Source organism: Morone saxatilis, unplaced genomic scaffold, assembly GCF_004916995.1.
Source record: "Morone saxatilis isolate NCDOM2014 unplaced genomic scaffold, NCSU_SB_2.0 Contig14, whole genome shotgun sequence".
Lineage (NCBI taxonomy): Eukaryota > Metazoa > Chordata > Actinopteri > Moronidae > Morone > Morone saxatilis.
Window position 1 is genome coordinate 8309977 of NW_023339696.1, and position 24578 is coordinate 8334554.

Here is a 24578-nt window from a genome sequence, read left to right on the forward strand (position 1 = left end):
TTTGCAGATTAAGATTTTACACACAAACATATGATAGGGTTACAAAGAACCCCTTGGTTTTATTCACATATTTGGTGTTGAGGTAATCTAAAAATAACGGAAAGTTATCAATTTACGTTACTTTAATATTGTGATACTTGGATAAGGTTACTGACTATTTTTTTATAATTACTAATTGTATCGGGTCACCAGTTCTTATTTCAAGATATTTAAGACGTTTTTCATCTCATTGTATCAGACTGGGTGACATGTTATTGTTATCAGTGCCACTCATAAAAAGAAAGGAGTTCATCCAAGATTTTTAAAAAGGGGGCTGTTTATAACAGAAAATTAGATTTACAGGGTGTCAGTGAACATGTTACAAGCCTGTCAATCACTTTCTCCTGCGCGAACTAGATATACTAGCTACCTGTGATTGGCAGAGAGTTAAGGGGGGTGTTTGTTGTCCTTCCTGCTAACTTTGGGAGGCGGGACTTTGTAGTCCTTAGAGTTTGTAGTCCAGAGAGCAAAGCATGGAGCAGGCAGTGAAGTTAACGGTGTCGTTGCCCTCTGACTGCAGGACAGTAGAGTCTGCAGCGCCACGATGTGTCTGCTCCACTTACACACTCACATACGGGGCTAAAGTCACTCCCACCTCTCACTGTAGGAATTTATGGTCAGTTTGGACTCCCCAAAACTCCGCCTGAAACTGAAACTACTAAATGCACGGATTTGAGTGTATACTGAGCTTACACAGCCTGTTTGCAACCCCATTCATTTGGTAACACTGAATTTAGTTGCTGTGAACTCTACCACCTGCAAGTTGTGAAAGGTAAGACCTTTTTTTCCCCCATTGTTGCTTATTCCTGCTAAACAACCAGTTATTTTGTGAACTTTCTCACAACGATCCGTTATAAAAAATCTTCCACAAACAAGCACCAGAAAGCTCAGACTCATTCAGACCTCTTGGATATTTATTTCTACTAATAATTCGTGCCTGAGGAAAATGCATTAAAGAAGCAGCTATGTTACTATTGCACGAGTTAAACTGTTGGGGCTAGAGATGAGAAAGCAAGAATAAATTAATGTGCAAGAAAGTCCCCATGAACATTTCTGGATATTCTTACAACGTACAAATGCAAATAAATAGTGATAGTGCAAATAAAACTACAGTTTGCATCCAAAATAGCTATTTCATATGCAGTACAGACCACACAATAAACAACTAGTCATTCATGGGTGACTTCCAATGCGTCCCCACCAGTGGAAACCCTACTAACCTCAAAGACCTCCGTCCCTGGCAGCAGACAGAGTTAATATGACCCAACTGTTAAGGAGACAAATAGCTGTGGGACACTCTGTCTGCCACCCAAGGCACAAGAAGCCCATTTAGTCTGGTTGCTTTTATTAATGTTGGTGGCTGCAGTCCAGGCACACCACCACCACCTATCAGCATCACTGTCATCATCTTCATCACTGCTGCCACCAATTTGGCCCTGGCTCCCTGTGTGCTGTTCCGCCTGCTGTCTGTTGTCTGTGCTTTCTCCTCTGATGTCTGTGGCAATAATCCATCTGAGGTGTCAGTTAACTTTCTTGGGTCTTGGGTGAAAAATGGTGAAAAGGCTGTGATTAGGAAACGCAGAAACGCTTCTAAATTGATCTGCAATCACATTTCTCATCCTTAAAATAAATTGCTGTGTTATAATGAATATTGTCAGCTGACTTCCACCAGATTTTGCTCACAGGTGCACAATGTGTGGCTTTTTATATCAGATAATAATTGCTTTAAATATGTTACCCAAACTGAGTGTGTCAGAAGCAAAATACAACTTACAATTACAAGATGAGGAAAAATATGCCAAAAGCAATACTGCTTAGTTTAAACTAATTTGTGCTCATTGCGTATGTCACATATTGCAATGAACAACAACTTTCAGCCATGAAAATATCCAAATGTCAGCCAAATATTAATATAATATAATTTCTTATCTATACTTTTAATTAATAAAATATAGAAATATTACAGCAGCGAAAGGAGTATTTAGATACTTTGCTAAAGTAATAATTATATTACAACAAGGAAAAAAGACTGATATAAGAAAAGTCCTGCAGTCAAAATCCTACTGGAATAAATGTACATAAATCACCAAAGTAAAAGTCACAAAGGTGAGTTCCTACATGGTAATATAATGTAAGGGAACCAAATATGCAGTGTGTGTGCTGATGCATTTGGTTGTATGTGTTTATATGTGTCTGCATGTTGGAGCTATCTCCAAGCATCTGAGACAGAGAGACAGAGTTAAATCTGCAGCACACTGAGGGCCTGACAGTGTTACAAGAATCCAGATTGGAGCCTAAGGCTGCTGAGACTCACTATAAGACACCCACATGCTGAAGCGGAGCGCCTCATTAGGTAGGACACGCAGTGGTGGGGGTGGAGGATGAAGAGAGGATCGGTGGGAGAAGGAGAGAGATGAAGGGAGTAGTTCTTCACGCTCCATCTGGACAGAATCTCTAAAAATGCTCCTGCGGTGTCGGGACTTTACACAGGCAGTTCAAAGTGTTGGTGACATGGAGGAGGGGTGGAAGGTTATAGGTCACCATGAAATACTCTGAACAGGCATCTTACTGAAAATGAAGCAGGATCTTAACTTTCACACCGCCCACAGCTCTTTAGTGTAGGACGATTGGTTATAGATGACTCTCAAGCACACAATCGGTTTGTGAGGCCAAAATGTGAAGTGCAGTGAGTAACAGAGTGGTAGGGATGTGGTAGTATCTTCTACTACCACATCCTGACAGGCTTCCCATTCATTATAGAATGAACAACTTCCACATCCTTTCTAATCCGTTAATCTTAAAGCCCACTTCTTTGTGTATTTGATAACTGATCGTTTTGAATATTTGACACGTTGTCCACACTGCATGCGTGAGCGGTTCGAGATGGCTGCCACGCTAAATTGCTGCGGCTCGCACGCCTGTGGTGTCCGCACAGAGAGCGATTCTGCTACCAGCCCTATCTTTCTACATTACGTTTTACCTTTGAACAATAAAAGCCTTGTTAGCATATGAATGGATTCTGTCCACAGAAACGTGAGAATCTGAAACAGATACAGGAGATAGTAAAAAGAAATCCTACATTTTTACAGATATAAACATTGTAGTGAAGGCGTATATGTGCTGGTTTAATGTCGATATAACTATGAACAGATCCTTTTCTCTGTCTATTTTTGCTGGAAGCCACGTGTGGCTTGGGAAAAAAATAGGTGAGAAATCAATTCTCTAGTGAAGCCTCGCTGCAGGCGCACCTGAGATGCACGTAGCAGTGTGGTTGCGCTAACCTGTTAATGGGTTAATTGAGCTTAAGTTGGAAAATTGCTTGGTAAAGTCATTAGGGATGGATCAGGATTTTTCAAATAATCATTCAATCTTAAAAAAATCTAATCGGGGTTGCTTTTGCAGAACTAGCTTTAAAGAATGGTCAAATAGTTCCCTGTGAATATTGAACAGTATTTTTGCTTCAAATGCTAAATATTCTGCTGTCCTTACTTTACATCCTGATCTATTGCCTCCACCGTACTAAAATATAGTTTGCAGGACACGCACAATTTAGCATTGTAAGATGTGTTGCTTCCATAGCTCTACTTTGCTTTAACAAGAAGGTCTTCAGCCACACTAGTGGCTGTGCTGTGCTTCTAAGACTCTGCTTAGCAGATGTTTTCACATGAATGAATGAAGCTCTATCAACAAATATAGATAAGTGAACTGGCCATTATGAATCAAACAGCTAAAGTAGACTAAACTGAACATAACAGCAACAGACTAAACTAATATAAGTCTGAATGAGCGACGAATGTTGTGGTTGTATGAACAGTGATGCATTCACTTACTGTACATATTGTAGTGCCTTGATGTGTTTACCATGTCCACTATCGCTACGTTTAATTTAATTAAATTTAATGACAATACATCCAATAATTGTTGAGACATTTTACACACACACACACACACACACACACACACACACAAAAAGGAAAAGTCAGGGGATGCCAAGGTCAGTAGGATTCACCCTCTGGCCACCATGAATGTCTGTAAAAAAATGTATTCTGTGTTGTGTTGTGTTTGGTCAGGACCAAAGAAAACAGATCACCATCACCATCAATAGAGCCATGCTGCCAGCATATTAATGGGAAGATGTGTTGTGGTTGTAATGGCCTCAGTTTGTATGCCATTGTATGTTTTTTAGAGCCAATTAGGTCAGACAGCAGCGACATCACATTGAGTTTTATTCATTTGGCAACTATGTGTTCTTGTTTACTTTGTTGGTCATATGATGTTTAGTGTAGTTAACTCACGGTTCTTTTATTATAATGATGTCTTCCTCAACAATCTTTCGAAACAGATCTTATTTAACTTGCACATTGTGGAAATAAGATTCCATCTGTCTAGGCGTCAACCGAATTAACACCTCTCCTCTCCACCCTGCTTTGCTCTGATGTGTTATTTGTTGCGTCGAAGAAGCTGTTACGTTCTAACACAATTACACTGATGGATCACTCAGTCTTGCATTGACCTAACCTGAAATGCTGCTCCCGACCACCTTTTTCTTTCTAAAACTCCCAGGCTGTTGATGTCCATCATGTGGCTTAAAACGTTTCAAGAATACGCAGGCTGACAAGCTGAAAAAAGAGCAGGGGCCTGCAGCACACAATGCGCTGTCAGCTTATGACCTGTGAATCAGCTCTGCAACATGATGGATAGGCACCACTAGGACACAAAACCTCTGCCCTGATTTAGTTGTTTGCTTTATTTGCAGAACACAAAGCCATCGTTTTTAAACTCATTATAGACCAAAAAAGAACAAAGAAGCACAGCCTTCACAGTCTCAGACACTCCATCTCTTTCTCTTTTCCAGCTGCTTGTTACAGTCATACATCTACTAACCTCTTTCTTTGTCTTTTACCTCTCACTTACTCTGCATAATTTATGAGACTGTCCCACAGATCCATTACTCTCTCATCAGGTGACCCAGTTATGAGGGGGGAGTATGCAGTGCAGATATGGTCAGCGTGGGGCTCATAAATTAACATTTATGGAAACATTGTCCACTCATTCAGATGTTGAATGTGCAATCAGAGCCCACTCTAGCTCAGAGGTGAAGATGATGTAGTACAGTATGGCTATGTTAGTAATGTGGCTCTGAAAATTAAGGTCAGAATCAATGATAATACCCAGATTTCTGACCTGTGTGATACTTTCCAGGGACAGATAGAAGCTAGATGAGAACATATTTCTTGCCACAGACTTTTAGTACATTAAGAATTTCGTTTTTGTCCTTGCTGAGCTGCAGGAAGTTGTAGGACTTCCAAATATTTATGTCTACGATGAATTCAGCCAGTTACACAAAGATAAGGTCAAGGAACGATACAACTGTGTGTTGTGATAATATAAACTGTATTTCCGTATTTTGTGGAGGTGACTGAAACGGAACAGCAGTGGACCCAGTATGGACCCCTGGGGGACTCCATATACAGTATACACTTTGACTATGTTGTCAACTTTCCTAAACATAAAATTCCTGTGAGACACAGAAAATCGTTGTCGTTTTAGACAGGGTGAAACCAGCTGTGTCAAACACTACTCTCAAATCCATTAATACTAAAATAGAAACGTCACCCTTGTCACTATTTACTCCGAGATCATTGATCACTTTGAGAAGAGCTGTTTCAGCACGGTGGTTGGCATAGGACATGAAGCTGATTTATGGTGCAGTAATCAACTAACTGCTTATGGGCAATCTTCTCAATGACTGCGAAGGAGTCCTATTAGAAAAAGGAATATTAATTTAAAGCAGTACAAATTATTAACCCACCAATTAACCCAATATCTCATTATTATACACACTCAAGTGTTTTTGTTAGGAGAATATAATAGAGATAATTTCCATTCGGAAAGTGGATAGATTATGAGTAGTTTGTTCTTCCTTCCTACATTTAATTAACTTAATTCAACCTTTAGCTCTGCAGTACCTTGTGTCTCTCTAGATCAGTGTTTAAACCAAGTCTGGATTAAAAAAGTGGGTCACAGGCCAGTTGCCAACTATTTGTATGTTTTAATGAGCTTTGGGCCAGGGAGTGAGATCATTTTCTTAAATGGATCCCATGTTTCTTGTGGTTAAGAGCCTGTGTGACTGAGCACTTTGCTCCTCGATGGAGTTAAGGCTTTAATAGCTGTAGTGCTTTGTTTTACATCTTAAAACAGAAGCAAAGCAGATTAAGTGAAGTGGGAAAATAAATGAAGTAGAAATATGAAGTGATCTGAAGAAAACAGACACAGAGGGCTATTTAAAGAAAGCGCATCAGCAGAGGCAAGAAATATCTTTTCTATTGCCCAAAATAGTTTTCCCTCTTTCCCATTTATTGCCAGCTGACACTAGATAGATGAAGGATCATATGTCTAACAATCCAAAAGAGGAGGGAAAAATACATAGAATTTACATATTTCGAGTATTGTACCCGGAACAGTACAATTTTTGCTCAGGGCAAAACCAACATTTAAATCCAATATTTCCTCAGACTGCACTCCATGGGAACAGCCCCAGCCTGTCATAGCTAGCACAACACATGAAAAGTGTCCTACTGTAGAAAACGCAGACTGCTTTGCAAATTATCCCAATATGCCACAGCTGTGGCGCTCGCCAGTGTTTTGGTTTAACCAGTGACCCTGTTACCTGGCGACTTACAGCTAAATATGTGAAGTCAATGTGCTGATTTGATAATAGTGCAGTGCAACTTGATGTTGATGAAACTGGACTTTGATAAATTATCTACAGTGAAACAAGCTTCAAGCCTCTACATTTTTAATCTCATACCATACTGAATTAAAAGTGGGAAATAATGCTTATGGTATGGTCATCACTGATGTCTGGCATATGCAGTTCAATGTGCTAACAAATGCATGTTGTATATTTGCTCCTTTAATCCCCTTAAAACTGCAATTAGCACCATATATTGACCTTCAGTAAATGTTAATCCTTTTTCATGCAATGTGCACCCATTATATCTGACTCTAGGACCGTCACTGATCCCTGCCTCCCCTCTCTCTGGGGAGGAGAGAGATATGGGAAGGGCAGAGGAGAGGAAGGGAAGCCTCAAACATAGACCTGAAGTAAATATGAAACAGAAAAGTGTTGTTGGGCCTAAATAGGGCCTCTTGTTTATCTCTGTACCTGGGGCGTTGCTGCTGTATGGATTTAGCTCACAGGCAGCCAGCAGCACAGTGCAGTGGTACAAAACATACAGACACATTCCTTCACAGATCAGATTTCTGTGTGTGTGCCCCCAGCGCTCCATGAGCCATGCTGAATAAACAAGAATTAAGCAGTGCTGCCAGATAGAGTAAGACAGAGCTCAATTGGCAGTTAGAGTGGGAGGACAGAGAGACAATGCTGCATAATTGCTCCTCATGTGTGTCACGTCTGTCAGATTCAGCCCATGCTGTATGTTCTTGCTCTGAGCTGGTTAAGGGCCAGCATGCCACGTCCTTCTGGCTACTTTGTGGGTGAATCAATGTGCACGCATTTGGTGAAATCATATGTTTCTGTTTGAGAATGTGGGTGAATCTGTGTGTGTGATCATAAATGTGTAGGCTGCAGAAGCTCTTTGATTTCCTTCAACAGGAGGGAAATATCCCATGGAGAGGTACTGCAGGCTTATAGCGTCTTAGCACAAAGATTAGCTTTATTCAGCTGCAAGCAAATGGAAGATGCACGATTAAAGCCGAGATGACTTTGGAAGCTCTAGTTCTGTGCAAGTAAAGACAGCTCGACATACTGTATGGAAGTAAAGCTGTCGACTTTGTAAACAGATTCAATTGTATAGTTAACTTTTCCTACAAGCTTTGTGCGTTCTTTCCGGGGGCGGATTTAGTGATTTGAAGGCCTCCTTTGTGCCTTATTCTCACACTTCACACAATATTATTGGTGTTAAACAGTTTTCCATGGGTGCAGTCATATGTTCAGACCAGTCAACAGCAAAGTCTTTACTGTCATTCTCGGATGAAGCAGGGACTCGTTGAGGAGTTGGTCGTGCCATGTGACAGCAGTCTTTCACTGAAGTTTTTGGTGACCCACCACTCGAGGGTTAAGCGCTGAATCTGGCGACAAATAGCGCGTGACCCACGCTCATTGGGCCCACAGCTACTCTCCACTCTGCATGGTGGGGTGAAGAGCATAAGAATTGAGTGATGCTGCATTGGGATTGGGATCCTGTGGGTATTGTGGGACCCAAAGCAAATCTCACAGAAGCAGTGGTTTTGACCTGGACGTAGGTTGAAGCGGGCGGTCAAAAGAATCCTGTGGGTCCCAGAATTTGTCTTCAGAAGGAGTCAACAAATAAAATTGAGACAAAGATTAAAGCAACTATTTGCTTGGATAATAACATAAAAGACTTTGTTAAATCTTATTTAAAAGAATAGGATTCATAATTTGTGCAAACACAAAATGCTGCTTTGTTATTTTTATATAAATAACATGTTAATACTTAAGTTATGGATTTTGTCATGTCTGAATCTGTTTAAATGCTGTGGGAAGAAGGAGTTGCTCTTCCCTACCAGACTCTCTCCTCCTCCTTGTGCTGTCAGCGGACACACTGTTGATGGCAAATGGTTCATCGTATTGGAAGTATTACCGCTAACATAAGCCACAGCAGACTGAAACGATGCTGGTGGATCCTCTAACTGTAGCTACTCGGTCTGGTCCACTTGCCATTTCCAAGACTCACTTCATCTGTGCCAGTAGCTGAGAAGTTTCACTGAATAGATTTTTGTGTTTTATATCATATTATATATAAATGCATACTGTGATATATAATATACATTTATATAGACATAAGGAGGCCTCTTGTTTGGGGGCCCCAGGCAGATGCCTACTTTGCCTAATGGTAAAGTCTGCCCCTGGGCCTTTGTGTGTTAGCATGCAACTTTAAAAAGAAGGGTTAGAGTTCAGTGCAGATGTCAGCTAAGTGCCAAAATAGCTTGACCAAGGTCTTCGCTGAGTGATAGATTAACTATCGCACACATTTACTCATTACATTTGCTTTAGTCAGCGTTGTTGCCTCTGTATATTTTACGCAGTGCTTATAACTTATAACTTGATTAAGTAGACTAAGACCTTGAAAACAGCTGCGTGTGAGTTAGGAAGGTCAGACATCTTATGGAAGAGTGAGACAGGACTGTTCAGCTCATCTGCTGAAATATGTACAGGCTATATAAATAATGAGCTGCATCAGCAATCATATTATGCAACGTGGTGTATTGATTGTCAATTTAGAGATCAAGTGAGACAAAATTAACAGGCTGTTGTGTGATTAATACTGTGACGGCAAAGTCTGTCCAAGTTCTCCCAGCAGTAGTCGTGCCTTATGGGAATTCAGTTCAATCCAAAAACAGGAAGGAAGGAGCAGAGGGGGCAAAAAGAAGAGGAGGCTTGTAAGCCTCCTGCAGAGGTCAGCTTCTTCTGACTAAAATAAATCCCATGGTTATTTTAGGAACTTTAGGTTTGTCTTTTTACACAAACTATATGATTAAAATGATAGGATACATAATGTGAAAAGTAATTTTGACTGTCGAACTAGGACATTACACATCACTTTGCACATCACTCTACTGCAAATACAGGACATTTCTGCCTGCCTCAGTGCAGTACTAAATAACTCTTCCAATAATGTACACTGCTTTTATGAGCCTTATGAGATCATTGCATAGTGTTGAACTATGTCATCTGTTCTACACACACATGCACCCGCTAATTATGTTTAGATTGGTTCACTTTTTGGACTGAGCTCAATTTGCTGGTTGCCATGTCACAGCAGAGGGGGCACGAGCATGAAATGCAACTGTGGCAACATTTAAATAATGGCCAGCCTGAGGTGATACAGAGATAAAGAGAGAGAGAGAGAGTGAACATGGTCATCCCAGCATCAGTTATGACACCACCACTTTAACACACTGCCATAGCATAAAGTGCTCTTGCACCACACACACAAACATACTTGAATCTGTCCTATAGCAGTTGAAGCTGAAACAGCAACTTGTGTTGCAATTTGTTGTGACTGTAGCCGAGTCAGCAGTTTGTGAATACCATTTGTTCTGGAAAACTGTCGAAACTTCTTCAGCTGCATTTACGCACATATTTATATTTCTCCTGAAACACATACATTTCCAAATTTTAATCCTGGGTTCAGACACTTAAAACAGTAAATGTTTGACTAAAACTGTATGCATAAAGACAGGAGCACTGCTTATAGCACTCATATGGACTTGAATGAAAAAACACTGAAAAATAAAATGACTTCTCCAATGTAGATATTGAAAATGAAATTTAATTTATACATACATCTTAGCTTGGCATATTATAGATCACTGTGTGGACTGCAAAACAATTATAAACACTGAACATGTTTCATATTCCCTTCTGTATGTCACATTTGGCCAGGGTTGCCACCTTCAGTGTGTGAAAAATAAGGGACACATTGACAGCCGCTCTATGCCCGGGTGACACAAACCAAGAAGGTTGTCTGGGCGTCCTCCCTCATGAAATATTTAGTGTCAGACACTTCATTTTCTGCATTCTGGTTAATATTAATGCAACAATTTGTGCTTTTTTATGTCTCAACATGAATATAAAGGAAATACAGAGTCAATCAGAGTAAAGCACAGTTGCATCAATTATATTATGCATGAAAATATCAGATCATAGACATGGGCAAAATTTTGTCAAAATAACTCTTACTCTGTGTCCTCTGCCCTTGTGCTACTCGGACATGGCATTCCCCTGCTGAATGTTGCTGTAGGTCGGACAGTCCACCACGGGCAACAGAAAGTACTCTATTTAATCTAATACTCATTCCCACCGATGAAACTGATCCACTGGTGGTCCGGTTGCCATTCAGGTCTGTGTTTGGACAAACTCTGGAGGTATTCGCCTACAAAAACGAGTCTGAGTCTCTGTAACCAGGACAACAATGACATTAAGTGACTCGGCATGTCAAAACGTAGTGTATCAGAGTAGGCTGCGCACAAAAATACGAGACAAATCACATCCTGTTCTTATTCAGTAAGGGACAGTGCATTTTGAGGGTTTTGGGATGAGATGATCCCATATTTTACAGGACGGGTGGCACTGGCAACCCTGCGCTAGGCTCATTCTGTAAAACTGTTTGTATGCTTGGTCTGAAGTATGATGGAGGTTTGTTTTTTAGAATTACCAGTTTATGTGTATAATCACTGGCTTCACCAATCCCACAGCTGTTCCCCAGCTCAGGAGTGACTGCAGTAGGATTTGAGACACATTGTGGATAATACCTAACTTCTCTTTCTAGCTAAACAGTGAGAGAGCATCAGAGCATCAAAGCATGTACGCCGAGGAGTGCTTTGAGAAAGTTCGATTGTGCACAGGGGAGCAAACTGAGACAGAAAAGAACTCAGCGCACAGTGTGCAACAATGAGCAAGATTATATTTCGATGATCTGAGGAGAAGGGAGGGGTTAAATACTGAAGGCTGCGCAGGGCAGCATTCACCCAGCTGGGAAGCACGGGCGTCCCTTCTTTCTAATTAACAAGTACTTGACAGAGCCGCTCAGACAAACAAGGCAACCGAGCACACAGCATCCATCTGCAGCCGCCTCGTCTGCCGGGGCTTTGATGCTGATTTGAGCCAATGATGAAGTAAGTCACACTGACATCAGGCTGCACGCAGGCCTTTGAAGGGAGCAGACACACACGATGGCTCACAATCTGTGCCGCAAGATGACAACTGCACACAGATAAGCTCATCTGACAGTTAGAGGAGGACCTCGAAGCTTGAAATGAAAACTGAATATTCACATGGAACAAGACAGAAAGCACAAGTACCTGCATTAGAAGGATGGGAGTAACGTGATATGACTTAAAAGTACAGATAAAAGTATGGAGGCCCACACGCTCACACCTGCATGTTGTAGAAACATTACAACAAACACATCGGATGATTATGAGAGGAAATGCAGTTATGCCTAAATTAATTAATGAATACAAGTGTGTGTGTATGTGTGTGCGTGGGGGTGTCTGCCACAGGGAAGTCCCTGACACAGAGCACATTGATCTGAGTCACCCCCCCCCCCCCCCTCCAGGGCTCTTTGGTATCAGCTGAGAGGAGGCTGGCAGTCCTGGCTGGCACCCAGTTTCCCCCTACGCCTGACAAACGACATCCATCGTGGACACAATGCTAAAAGTGCCATTACTGGTTAACACTGATTCATACCCGCTCCATTAAAAAACAATATTCTCTGTATTATGGCCGTGTGAGACGGGGATTCCATGACCTGTGTGTCACTTTCTGAGTTTTATATCTTTGGATATTTTGCTTGCCTGACTGTGGCAATAAATTAGCATTATAAGGCTCTCTCAGATTTAGGCTCTTATGGCCGCATTTTAGACAACAAACAATTTACGAATTATCTGGATGCCACCTTTACATATTTTAATTCAAATGCTTTCACTAATGTGATAGTTAAGGTTGCTGACCCTTGTGTTACACCACCCAGGAACAGGCTATAAAAGCTTCCCATATCTGCATGCAGTTAATTTTAAGGATTTGTTTGTGGCGCGGCATTTTAGACAACAAACAAATTTATGGATTTCTGATGCCATGCTGTTGATTTTAATTCAATGCTTCACTAATGTGCAATAATAGTAATGTTTTAAATATCTTCATTTGTGCTTTAAGTTGTATGTAAGTGTGTATGGCTAAGTTATTTTGTGATTAAGCAAAATCAAGCAAATCTTTTCTGCCACCCTTATAGTTCCATTCCGACCCTTCTGGCCACCCCATGGAATATTTCTCTAGATCCCCCCCCCCCCCCCCCAACAGGAGGGATCAAAGATCTGCATCCTGGCTTTTCCTCTACTTTTTTAAGTGATCTGGCTCAGACAGACTTTACACAATGGAACAGAACAAAAGTCAGTTTTTCTTCACAATATTTTGAAACAGAATACAAGATTCATTTCTGCCTCCTAACTGCTATTCCTTTGGGATTTTGCTACTCTGAAGATCGTTAAAAAGACGTTTCATTTTTCCCCCCTGCTGTTATAATTGTATTTTCAAAACCAGAGGCACACAGTGCCTCATCTCTTGTGTACCACTGATGCTTCAACACTTCACACCCACTCTCGTCACTTCTCGCCAGACCTGAACAAGTGAGTCGTGCGTTAAAAGGAAGTGACAGCTGTAAAAGGCCATTTTGAACCCCCTAGGAGAAGATAAGGTTGGAGAAGATAAGATGCCACCCCTTCTGTGAGTGGTACAGGCTTTGAAATCCATGTGTCTGCTTTTCCTTTGGCTTGCAGAAAATGCTCCTCGTTAACAACTACAGAGAAGTCACATAAGTCATGACTGGGCACTAAAATGGCCAGAGAGACATTTTAAATATCAGAATATCCACAATTCCTTTTTACCTTCCTTGCATTTTAGAAGAACTTCCAAAAGCTCCAGGAGAGGAAGGCATATAATCGTTTTTCTTGATTCCAATTGTTAATGTCAACATCAAAGCCGCCTTAGAAAGAGTGCCGAGCTTGAAACGCATTTCCCACCTATCTGCATGTTGCAGTACTCCCACTGCTATGTTCTTCTGCTCTATGTGCACTTTTAACTGCGTGCCTCAGAAGGCTCGGTCAACATTTTCACTTTTTACGAGCAAGCAGCTTCCAATTGTGGCTGTATAGAAAAAGCATACATGAAAAAATCAAAACCACTGGAGGCAGTGGGCACTGTGAGGAAGGATTTCTGCACACTGTCCAGCTTCTTTAAACTGCAGCAAAGAAATTAGTAGCAAGTAGCATGGCATGTTTTCTCCTCCTGTGTTTCCCCAGCCCAGAAATAGATCACAGCCTAGCTCGCTAACATTAACACCAAGCAGTGATTCCCACAAGACGTTACTTTCCATTGATGTTATTTTAACGCTTACTGAGTTATTCGCAGCACCTGCACACTCAATGTTGTGTTCTTTGTTACATAGACTCATGTTTCTATCCACCTGATGAGTGTATATTATTAATATTAATATTTTTACCCTCTTTTTTTGTTTTCCACCAACACAGGGATGTAACGTTACACTCAGCTCAGGATTTGGTCCAATTTACGATATGGATGAGGATATTGATGACAAGGAAAAGGCTGAAAAGAATTCTTGTTTTTCTCTGACAAAAATTGACAAACTATATTTTCTTTTATAATTTTTTTACCAAATAATAGAATCTCTCAACTCACTTAATGTTTTATATTCTCCATTACATCAAATAATTGCCTGCTAGACATTTAAACATACACTAGTTCTGCTCAAGCAATAGCTCTCTCCTTTTGGTGACTTTGTCCCTAATCCCACAGTTGTTTACACGCTATTAAGTTAGCTGGCTTCTCTCTCCCTGTCCTGCTCTCTGTTGCTCAGTATTTCTCCTTTCGTATCAGTGGGTTATGTAATAAATATAGCATATTTTCCTTGCTCCTTACCAGACCCACACTAGAGCTGGAGACAGACAGCTGTGGTAGTGCTGCTTTTTTTCCCCTACAACCAATTATTCATTTTCAGAATCGACTGTACGATTATTTTTTTAAATTTGGAAATCTATTATATAAATAAGTTTAGAATATTTCTTGACAGCCCTAGTGCGCACTGAGTTTATTCTCTGAAAACAGCTGCATGCCGTGGCTGAAAAATGAAGTAAAAAATTACACTATGTGAGAAGTGAGAGTGAGAACCAGAACAGTAAAGTTGTGGACCTGGACAGTTAAACATGAGCTGAAACTCACTATAAAGCTGAGGGCAGCTGCAGATTCAGGTGATAATTCTGTGTAGGTTCATCACTCTGTGTGACAACTCTCATATTACACACTGTCATTTTATAGATTGTTATTATAAAGATATTGATCATATCAGCTTTCACTGCAACTAAGTAATAACAATAAATATTTTTTTCTGTCCACATAGTCACAATCAAAGTTCCCACCCCCTTGAGAACACCTCTACCATGTGTTTAAAAAACACAATAACTTGCTCATCAGGTAATTTTACTGAAAAAACTACATTAAAACAACTATTTCAGCCCACTGAACGCTGCAGCACTAAATGTGAATCATGTGCTTGATGCAAAGAGACATTCTGTTCTCTTATTTAGACCGTGGGGATTTCTCCTGGGTCATAAACCTCCATGGAATTCAATCCACATCTGTTCGCCTTCCTTCATTTTTACACTCAAAACCTTTTAATCCTCCCACAGTAAGTTGGTGCCCTTCTTGTCATCAGGCTGTTTAGGTATTGGGTTGTCTTGCTGTCTCTCTGCATCCTGAGAAAGATATATGTATGATTAACATCTATCATATAAGCCTGTTTCCACTGGGCTACCATGAGAATAATGATGTCTGTGAAACACTGGCTACACTGCCAACAAAACATCAACCCCCTCCTGTCACCCATTTCTCATCTCATTAACCTCCAGGCGACACACTCGCACACTCATACACCCAGCACATATACCATAGTATCATATTCATATTCACTCCAAGGCAGTGTGCTGGCTGCTGTTTCGTGTTGTTGCGTGCATGTGTGTGTGCATGTATCGGCTGAGGCTGCTGTCATGAGGAGATAGCAGTTCCCTCGGGGTTGTCAGTGACCTTGTGCTTCTCAATGAGATTCTTTTTATGTTCAAACAGAGCGAAAACTCCCAGCAGTGCTCCTGCTTCATGAACAGTCACAGGTCCTCATTATTCCTCCGTCGCATGTCACACAGATGCAGTACACGTGCCACCTGTGGGCTCGATGGATGTTGTTGGGTATCACAGATCAAATTGGTCTCGATGTTTGTGTTTCCTCTGATCTCTGCAGTGCTTTGTTCTACGTGTGACATCACTTGGCTTTCAGTGACAAAGTTCAGTCAGTGAGATTATAAAGCAACACTACCGTGCTGTCACTTCTGCTACAACTCCTGCTGCTACTTCTGTAACTCCTTTATATTCCCTTCCATGTTCATGTGTACACCTGAACATTAAACCATAGGAGATTTTTCATCTCATTGCAAAAATCATGGAGAAGTACTCCAGTACTATTATGCAATTGTTGAGTCTGTCAGCAGGGATTTGTGGGATTTTGATTTTATTGCCGTCAACCAGTATAACAAAATTTAGTTTTGCAGTTTAACAGAAAGTGTAAATAGTAGCAAAGAGCCTTTAGACATATCTACTATAAATATGTATGATACCAAGAGATCAAATTAAGTTTAAAGCAATTTCTTGTTATGTATAGTGTGAACAATAAACTAGCTATATAGAATGTAGTATAAATGTACAGTGTTAACGATAAGCTAGTACAGTGGTTCCCAAAAGATTTTTTCATTCCCATATTCATAACTAAATAAAGTTTAACCACACTTTTAGACGTACTACATTTTATATTACTTTTTCAAACATTTTTAATCAGAAAAATAAGCAATAAACATCAAAACACTGAAATTAAACCCCAGTTGAACCTTAGATTGGTGACATGACAGCTGATGATTGCCAGTTGTCATAATAGCTTAATGTAACAGCAAGCCATGCAAATTGTTGCCAGTGTAAATAGAATCAAAGAAATGCCAATAGGTCTCAGACTTCAAAGTTTTGAGTTGCAGTTTGAGATGACCGGAATAACTAAAATCATACTGTACAGTTAAAGCTACTTAGCTTACAGCTTTATGTGGATAGAGTGAGCTACCCTCCAGATGATCTGGAGGGTAAAGTAATTTAATGCAGCTATCGTGCCAAATAAACTCATCTTCCTCCTCTGTGAGGCTGTATTGAGGCACAGCAGTCCCTCAAGATAAATACTAATATCAGCATGCTAACAGGGAGCTAGCTGAGGAAGCAAGCTTTCGGCTTTGGCTCAAAAGAAAAGCTGTAGGGGGCAGTAGAGAGACATCCCTGTTAGCATACTAATGTTTCCTTATTAGCACTAAACACAAAGTACAGTTGAGGAAGTTTTTTCTTGCCACTGTATGGGACCATTATTATTGCAAAACTACCAGTATTTACAAAAGGGAGTGGAGAGTTGTGTAACTGTATCTCAATCTGTGTGTGTGCGTCATCAGATTTGCAAAAGGATCTATAAATATGTACTGAGATTTGGGAATGTGTACAGGAATCTGCGTATTCAGTTTTGTCAATGTGTAAAAAAAAAATCTCGAAAACTGTATTCATATTTGCCTGTATTGAGATTTGTAAATGTTTAATCAAATCTGTAATTGTGTACATACATATTAATGGCTGAAAAGTATTTGCTCCAAGAGCTGGAAAATACAGACAAGTCATCTGTAACAACTCTGTGTAAGGGTTTTTCTGCTGTGGCAGAGATCTGCAGATGCATGTGGCAATTTATGTGTGTGAAGAGATTTGTGTGTTTGCCTCAGTAGCAGTGCAGAAGTGTAGCAAGAGTAACGTGTAAAAACACTGATGACTTGTCTGTATTTCCAATTCTTAAGACTTCTCATCCATTAATATGTATGTATGCATTTACAGATTTGTCTAAACATCACAAATCGCAATACACTGGCTAATCTGAATATATATTAGGAGATTTTCTTTTTTTACAGATTCTGAACACACATTCACAAATCTCTAGAGATCATCTAATACACTTACAAATCTGATTATGCACACACAGATTGAGATATAGTTACACAACTTTCTACTCATATTTGTAAAAAGAATAGTTGTTTTGCTCCAATAGTGGCCCCAAGTGTTTGGTTATGGTGGAAATAGTTGGGTCTCTGTAAATAATATTACAAAGAGTACGGTCTAGACTGACCTGTCCTGAGATAACTAATTATTTGGCACTATATAAATAAAATAAAATTGAATTGAATGTAGTTAGTTTTGCAGGTATTTAGAAATAAATAAAAATATACTCGAAATTTTGACCAATTCATCCTGTATGTCTTTATCAAATTTCACAACAATCCATCCATTAATTATGGGCATTTTACTCAAAAGCACAAATGTCCACCTCTTGGTGATGCTAGAGGAAAACTCATCACACACATGAGAGATCATCACAGTCGGTAGCATTTGTCTTTTGAGAAAAAATGAATGTCTGTAACAAATCTGTATTTATATTATAAAACATCAGTGCAAGTCCTGTTATTGTAGTCACCTCCCTGTATATTAGTGAAAATATGATATCTATTCCCACTGGGGATTGGTACCCGTCCCCCTGCACAGAGGTCAGAGCAAATTGCACTCCGTATTAAACCCCTCCTCCTGCCCGAAAGTGCCCCGTGTAGAGCCAGAAAAGAGCACACAGGGACACCAGAACTCCATCACCTCATTTTCTGATACGAAGTGGAGAGCTGAAGTTAACGCTCTCCAGTTGAGCAGCACCATGACTCATCAGGCAGGACACGGGGGCCTGAAGCGGATCTCTGGTGAACTAACAAACAGCCATTAATGGTAACTTATTATACATCTCAAAGGGTTCATAAGCCTGCTGACTTCAAAGCGACGACCCTTTGCAGTGAGACGCCTTGATGTAACGAGTCTGCAGTCTGTCACAGGATTATGAACCAAGGAGCATTACTTTTATATTAAGCTTCTGTGCATATCCTAATGTCTGTGAAGAAATTCAAATTGAATAGATAACATCATGGTTAAAAAATTGATTGGTCACAGTTCAAAGCATGAGAAGTGTTTAATGTGATCATCCACCATTTTAATGCTCACATCACAAACTGTCAAAAGGGAAATTATTTTATTTTTGTTTCTTTTACTTTTTTTTTCTCTTTTTCATTTCCTTTCCTTTAATTTACGTTTCACTTACCTTCATCCTATAGCCCCCAGATACTTCTAAAACTATTGAACTGTCAGAGATGCTTTTCATAGTCACGGCTCGTGGACACAGTCCGCCTGAGCAGCGCGTGGTGTCTGCGGCGCATCACGGCTGTCACAGTGAATGTGACAATGTAGCTTTTGGTTTTGTCACCGTCTCCATTGAAAATGACACATTGGCTCGTGCAAAAAATGCCACATCTGAACGGCCCCTAACTCAATAATCACTGAACAAAGTCAGGGCCACGGTTATGAAAATGTAATTTCAACAGGTGGAGCTAAAGTACGCTTCACAGCCTGGACTACGTTGAGAAAGTTCAGAGTGCAAGCTAAATGTGTGAGGAATGTGAGCTATGTCTATCTACAGCTTCACGCTACAGGCTGATCTCCCTCCCACTCTGCCTGTCAAAGCTGAGACTGTGTCTTGGCAAGGCCTTAGATATTTAATCTGTGAGTCAGGGTGAGAGCGGATCAATATAGTACAGTACTGTCTCTTCATCACTCTTCCTTCTCTCTCTTTCAGTGAGTGAGTGTTCCTCCATCAATCAATAATCCTTTGAATTTGCCTCCTCATTAATATGGAGCGAAAACCAGCTCTGAGATACTGAATGTTGACAAAGTTTGTACCCCTTGTAACCTTTTTCTCTATGAATGACATGAACTCTATCAGGGGTCATCATCGAATCAGCTCTAGCAATCAGACTTTTCCTTTCATCTCTTGAGTTGTCTATAATGTGGATGATGCCGTTAAGTCCATTACACAACATCCAGTCCCAAACTTGTTGAGATATTTCAGACCTACAGACCAACAATCTTACCCACACTGCTATCCCTAGAGCCACACTGCTAACATGCCTAAAATTTACAAAAGTAACCCCAGCCTCATCCTTCATCATCTCCAAGCTTCATTATTGTCAAATTAGAAGAGGGGTTATTGACAAAATGTTCCAAATGCCTGTTAACTATTGAGCTGTCTGTTTAGCTGTACTGCAAAGTAATTCTACCTGTGGGTACAAATAAAGTAACCTGAACTTCATAGCTGATTTGATAAATAATGTTCTAATGTAATTATTGTAACAAATACTTACAATATGCTGTACAATTGTAACACATTCTTTCTAGTCCATGTATCCTGTTTGGTGTATTTTGATGATTATAAATGTGTTTCTCCCTCTCATTTCATTAAAAATAACTGCTTAACAACTTTAACATCTCTATTGTATTTTGTTTTAAGGCCCAGCATGGATGAGGCAGAGATGTACCAACAAAGGCTGCAAGCCATAGCGGTGAGAATGTAGTTCTTTCTGTCTTTACTTTTGTCTTTTCACTGTCCACTTCAGTTTGCGTTAAACCAACTTGAACTTTCACCTCATGTCAAAATAATCTTACCGCACCAACATTGTCTTGTGTCACTTCAGCGGAACGGTCTCACTTGATCTGCACCGCCTGAAGTGAGCATGCAAAGAACATTCCCCGAGTTAACTTTCTGGCCAATAATCACTGATCTGTGAAATGAAAGGTTGGAGGGCCTGAGTAGAGCCTGCTTGACCTCTCTCGAATGTAAAATCTGCCCAAACACAAGTGACCCACTTCACCAGAGACAGTGAGGGCCTGGAGTGGACCTCAGCATGTTTACAGCATCCATTAGCAGTACAGATACGGCGACAGCATGCATACAATGTGCTGTGTCACTGAACTATTTCTCTCGGCATCTCCGCACTCTGCCAGCTGTATCTCCCTGCTGCAATCTGTCGGTCACGTCTCCTAAAAATATCCCCCCTCTCTCTCTCTCTGTCATTCTCAGTACTTCACTTTAATACAGAAGAAGTCCTTGTCTTCAGGGACCATGACTGCAAAGGGGTGTTACCAAAGAATTATATCAAAAAGCGGGTGTAACCCACCAGCATAAGTACAGAGTTCTCGGATCAAGTTCTGTCTGTCAGTAGAAGAAGTGCACATTAACCTGCTTTTTTGGTATAATTCAAGGTTGTTGTTTTTTTTGCTGAGATAAAAATTTACAGGAAGACTTTAAATGCAAAGGTAAGTAGTGATAACATTCTTAGAAAATGTAATTTTTTGTGTGCATTAGACTGCAGAATTTACTTTCAAGCTATGTAAATCCTTACATGTATGTAAATGTGTCAAAAGGCAGCATAGACTGGCTGTTACTTTCAATGGCTTTAGCATTTTTTCGATAGCTAAGGAGGCAAAGTGAGGGGATTTGGGATTGATTAGAGATTCAGTCTTCAGGTCTAGAAATAGACACTGTAAAACTGAATTTGACCATCCTGCCTTATCAGCTGTGGTATGTGAATCTATTTCACAGTGGTGTCATTGTCTCAATAATCTCTTAAAATTCACAACCACTGCATAGGAGTCCAGAGTGTTCCCTCTGTTTGTTTGATGACACACTTCAACAACTGGAAACAGGAAAGATGAATCCGCCCCAAGAGTCTTTTTTTTTTTGTTTTCTTTTTTCCTCACATTCCCTCTTCAAAGATTTCACTTTTACTTCTGTTGTCAGGAGAGGCGTCGACAGCAGGAAGAAGAGAAGAAGCTTCGGAGAGAGACAGATGAGGAGTGGTTGAAGACAGCCCAGAGAAAGGTGATGGCACATAAAGTTTTTCTTAATGAAGCAAATCCTTCCCAAACTTATTAAGGTGGAACTGCACCCCTGTCTTCGACAGGAGCTTCAACAGTCACTAGAAGCACATTCAGGGCCCTGTAGCTAACCTAACAGCTTAGCATGAAGACTGGAAACAAGGGCAGCTAGGTCTTTTTTAACAAAATCTGACTTCAGCACCTCTAAAGCTCTCTAATTAACACATATTTTGTTTGTTTTTTCATCAGTACAAAAGACAAATTCTAAAAGACGACACAGCTGTTTTAATTTTGGAAAAAAATGCTTTTTCGCTTTGTTGCTAGGACTTAGATGAGAACTATCGAGTCTGTGCGGTAAATATGTAGCTACTGCAAAATGCTATGCATAGCATAAAGACTAAGATAAAGAAGCACAAGTTAAAACCCAGACGTGTCATTTTTACATTTCGGTTTTTATAGAAATACAAAAACTAACATATAGCAGTTTGTGAGCTTTAGAGATGCTGGTAGGTAGATTTTGTTACCTGAGCCAGGCTAGCTGTTTCCATTCTTTGTGCTAAGGCTAAACTAACTGGCTGCTAGTGGTAGATTAATATTTACAGTGCAGACATGAGAGTGGTATCCATCCTCTCATCTTACTCTCGGCCACAAAGCCAATAAGTATATCCTAAAATGTCAAAACGTTCCTTTATTGCTTTTGTACATAAAATACAAATTTACAAAAATGTGTAAATGCTGTGAAAGCTGAGGGCTTGAATCTACAACATTTAGTTTTCATTGTTCTCCCTCCATCCCAGCTGCTGCATGTTAAAAATTGACCATTGGTGGGTCCCACCCTAATATCATGTCATGTCTTATGACTGTTGCCAAACTGAGTTACTCGCTAGCCAACGCCTAGCTCAAGTGTTCTGGGTGGGGTCACTTGGACTCCATTATGACTCTGTTTTTTTTAGTTACACAAGCATATTTCATTTGATTTGCAGAAAGCTCCACAACCAGGGATTCTTTGTTACTATGTCAACCTGACCTACAGGAGGAAATGAATTGAATTCAATCTCTGGCTGTTCCAGTGTTGAAAATAATAAGGCGACGTTAAGAGAAAGAAACAGCAGGAGGGGAAGTGGTGATGACAGAAAAGGGAAAAGGGGACATTATTTGTGTATGGGTTGGGATTCTTTGCACTGAGCTGTTATGCATCACATAAACTACTTCAGTGTTCCCTTCAGGACATGCTCTTTTGAAAATAAACAACACATAACAACCTACATTATCTGTGTAGCCCAGTGCTGCATCATGCACACTGTAACAGCCTCCCACACAAACCGTGCGCAACACATTTCTGCTTTCTCCAACCACCCGTTGCCTCGGGGCAAGTGCATTGCTTGCGGCAGGGACAGACCATCCTAGCTACAGTTGAATAAGTTTAGCCTGAAGATACACTAACGCCTTCTTCATCTTTGTGGTGGTTAAATGTGAGGCAGAATTTGTCCCTTTCTCCGCCCAAAAGGCAACGTATTCTCTGCATCTCTGCTGCAACTACTGTCTATTATCACCCACCAAGAGCGGGGCCCATGCATGGTTACATGGCACAGATTTATGTGGCGAGTTGGAGAGAGTTTGGGGCTTCAAGTGTTTAAAAAAGGGCAGTTTCAGGTTGTCTCTCTCCCACACACAATAGCCAGGCATGAGTGGCAGACTGTGTTTTAACTGCAGGAGCAGGATGTCTGGGGCTCTGGGTTGTGGCACAGAGCTGTGACACCTTTTCACTGTCATTCTCAGACAACAGACAGCCTGCTGGCCTTACTCATCCACCGCAAGATCCAAAATGGCAGAACCACAGAGCTTGTTTGGTCTTTAGAGGAGCCAATGTTGCAGAGGACAGACTGGCTGGTGGCCCGCTGTGTGTCTGTCGCTTAATGAATGCTTCTGTACTCTAGGTCAACAAAGGCAGAAGGTGTCGATGTACAATGTGTTAGTTGTTATGTTTATGTTTTCATTGTGGAATATGGTGTAAACGCTAAACCCCTCCCCAGAGCCAATCCAATCATAGGTTAGAAACTGTAACAAAACATAGTTATGGATGTATAAAGGAGAACTGGATACAGCGTTGGAGACAGTGCTCCGTTTATTCCTATGAAAGCTGCTCAGTGGAGCATGAAGCCAAAATGCCACTTCCTGCTGTAAAGAAATTACCCAGATAAACTTCCAGTTTAGCACTCCTCTAGACTATCCAAATGTTATCTTACTGAATAGCTCAAATTCTGATTTGCAGGGTCAAAAAATGTAGCCACCGTTTTACAGACGCTTCTTTCACAATGTAATCTAATGGGAAAAAATGTTTTTAGTGCATCATTTGAAGGACATCATTGCTGTAATTTCATAGTTTGGCTTGGGCATAGTCAAGCTTTGGGTTTCTACACATGGTAAACCAGACAACACAGGACTGTAGTAATAGTAATACTCTGTATCCAAATTGTTTGAAAGGTAGTGTCTTTTCTAAACGTCACAATGCAGGAACAGATCAAACAGGGTTTATCTGCTCCAACGTACGCTGCAATTGGTAGCCTGTCCGACTAAATACTACCAGTAACCTAGTGTTACTTCCAAGGCCAAGAGTTAGCATATTGTGAACTAACTACATTAGTGTGTGAGCTTACATTCACTACTACCACATGTAGCTTTAGCCTCAGTCTTTTTGCATGATATCATGTAGCCATCAAGTGCTAATTAAACCTAGTGTTGGTAATAATGGAGAAGACTTTTTAAAAGTGTCCAACTGTCTCATTAATACATATTTCTACATAAAAGCCACAAATTCCCCACAAAACACTAACGAACAAACTAGATAATAACTTGTCCCTCAGTTCTCGCCATTGTTGAAAAGCCAATGTTGACTTTGGTTTGACCTGTTGCTTTAGCAGTGCAAACTGTTGTTGGTACAGGTGGCACTATGTATTGTATTGTGTGACTACCTCAGTAGCTTTAGCAATATCTGCCTGGCCGGCTTGTGGAAGACTCCGGTCATTCTTTGAAGAAGAATCTGAAACGCTTTACTTACTGTAGTTTTAAGGCCTATTTATGAGGTTTTTATTTTAAAACGAGTCCGCTTGAAACC

The 24578-nt window shown here is 40.5% G+C and overlaps 1 protein-coding gene across 1 annotated transcript in view; it reads left to right on the forward strand.

The window, feature by feature from the left end:
* Positions 1-576: 576 nt before the first annotated feature.
* The window catches only part of LOC118323327 (paralemmin-2-like), a 30767-nt gene continuing 6765 nt past the window's right edge, over positions 577-24578 (forward strand). Inside the window, exons 1-3 of the mRNA XM_035655276.1 lie at positions 577-811; positions 20097-20148; positions 21387-21467. Coding sequence (XP_035511169.1) covers positions 20104-20148; positions 21387-21467 — 126 coding nt within the window. The 5' untranslated portion in view covers positions 577-811; positions 20097-20103. The remainder of the gene's footprint in view (positions 812-20096; positions 20149-21386; positions 21468-24578) is intronic.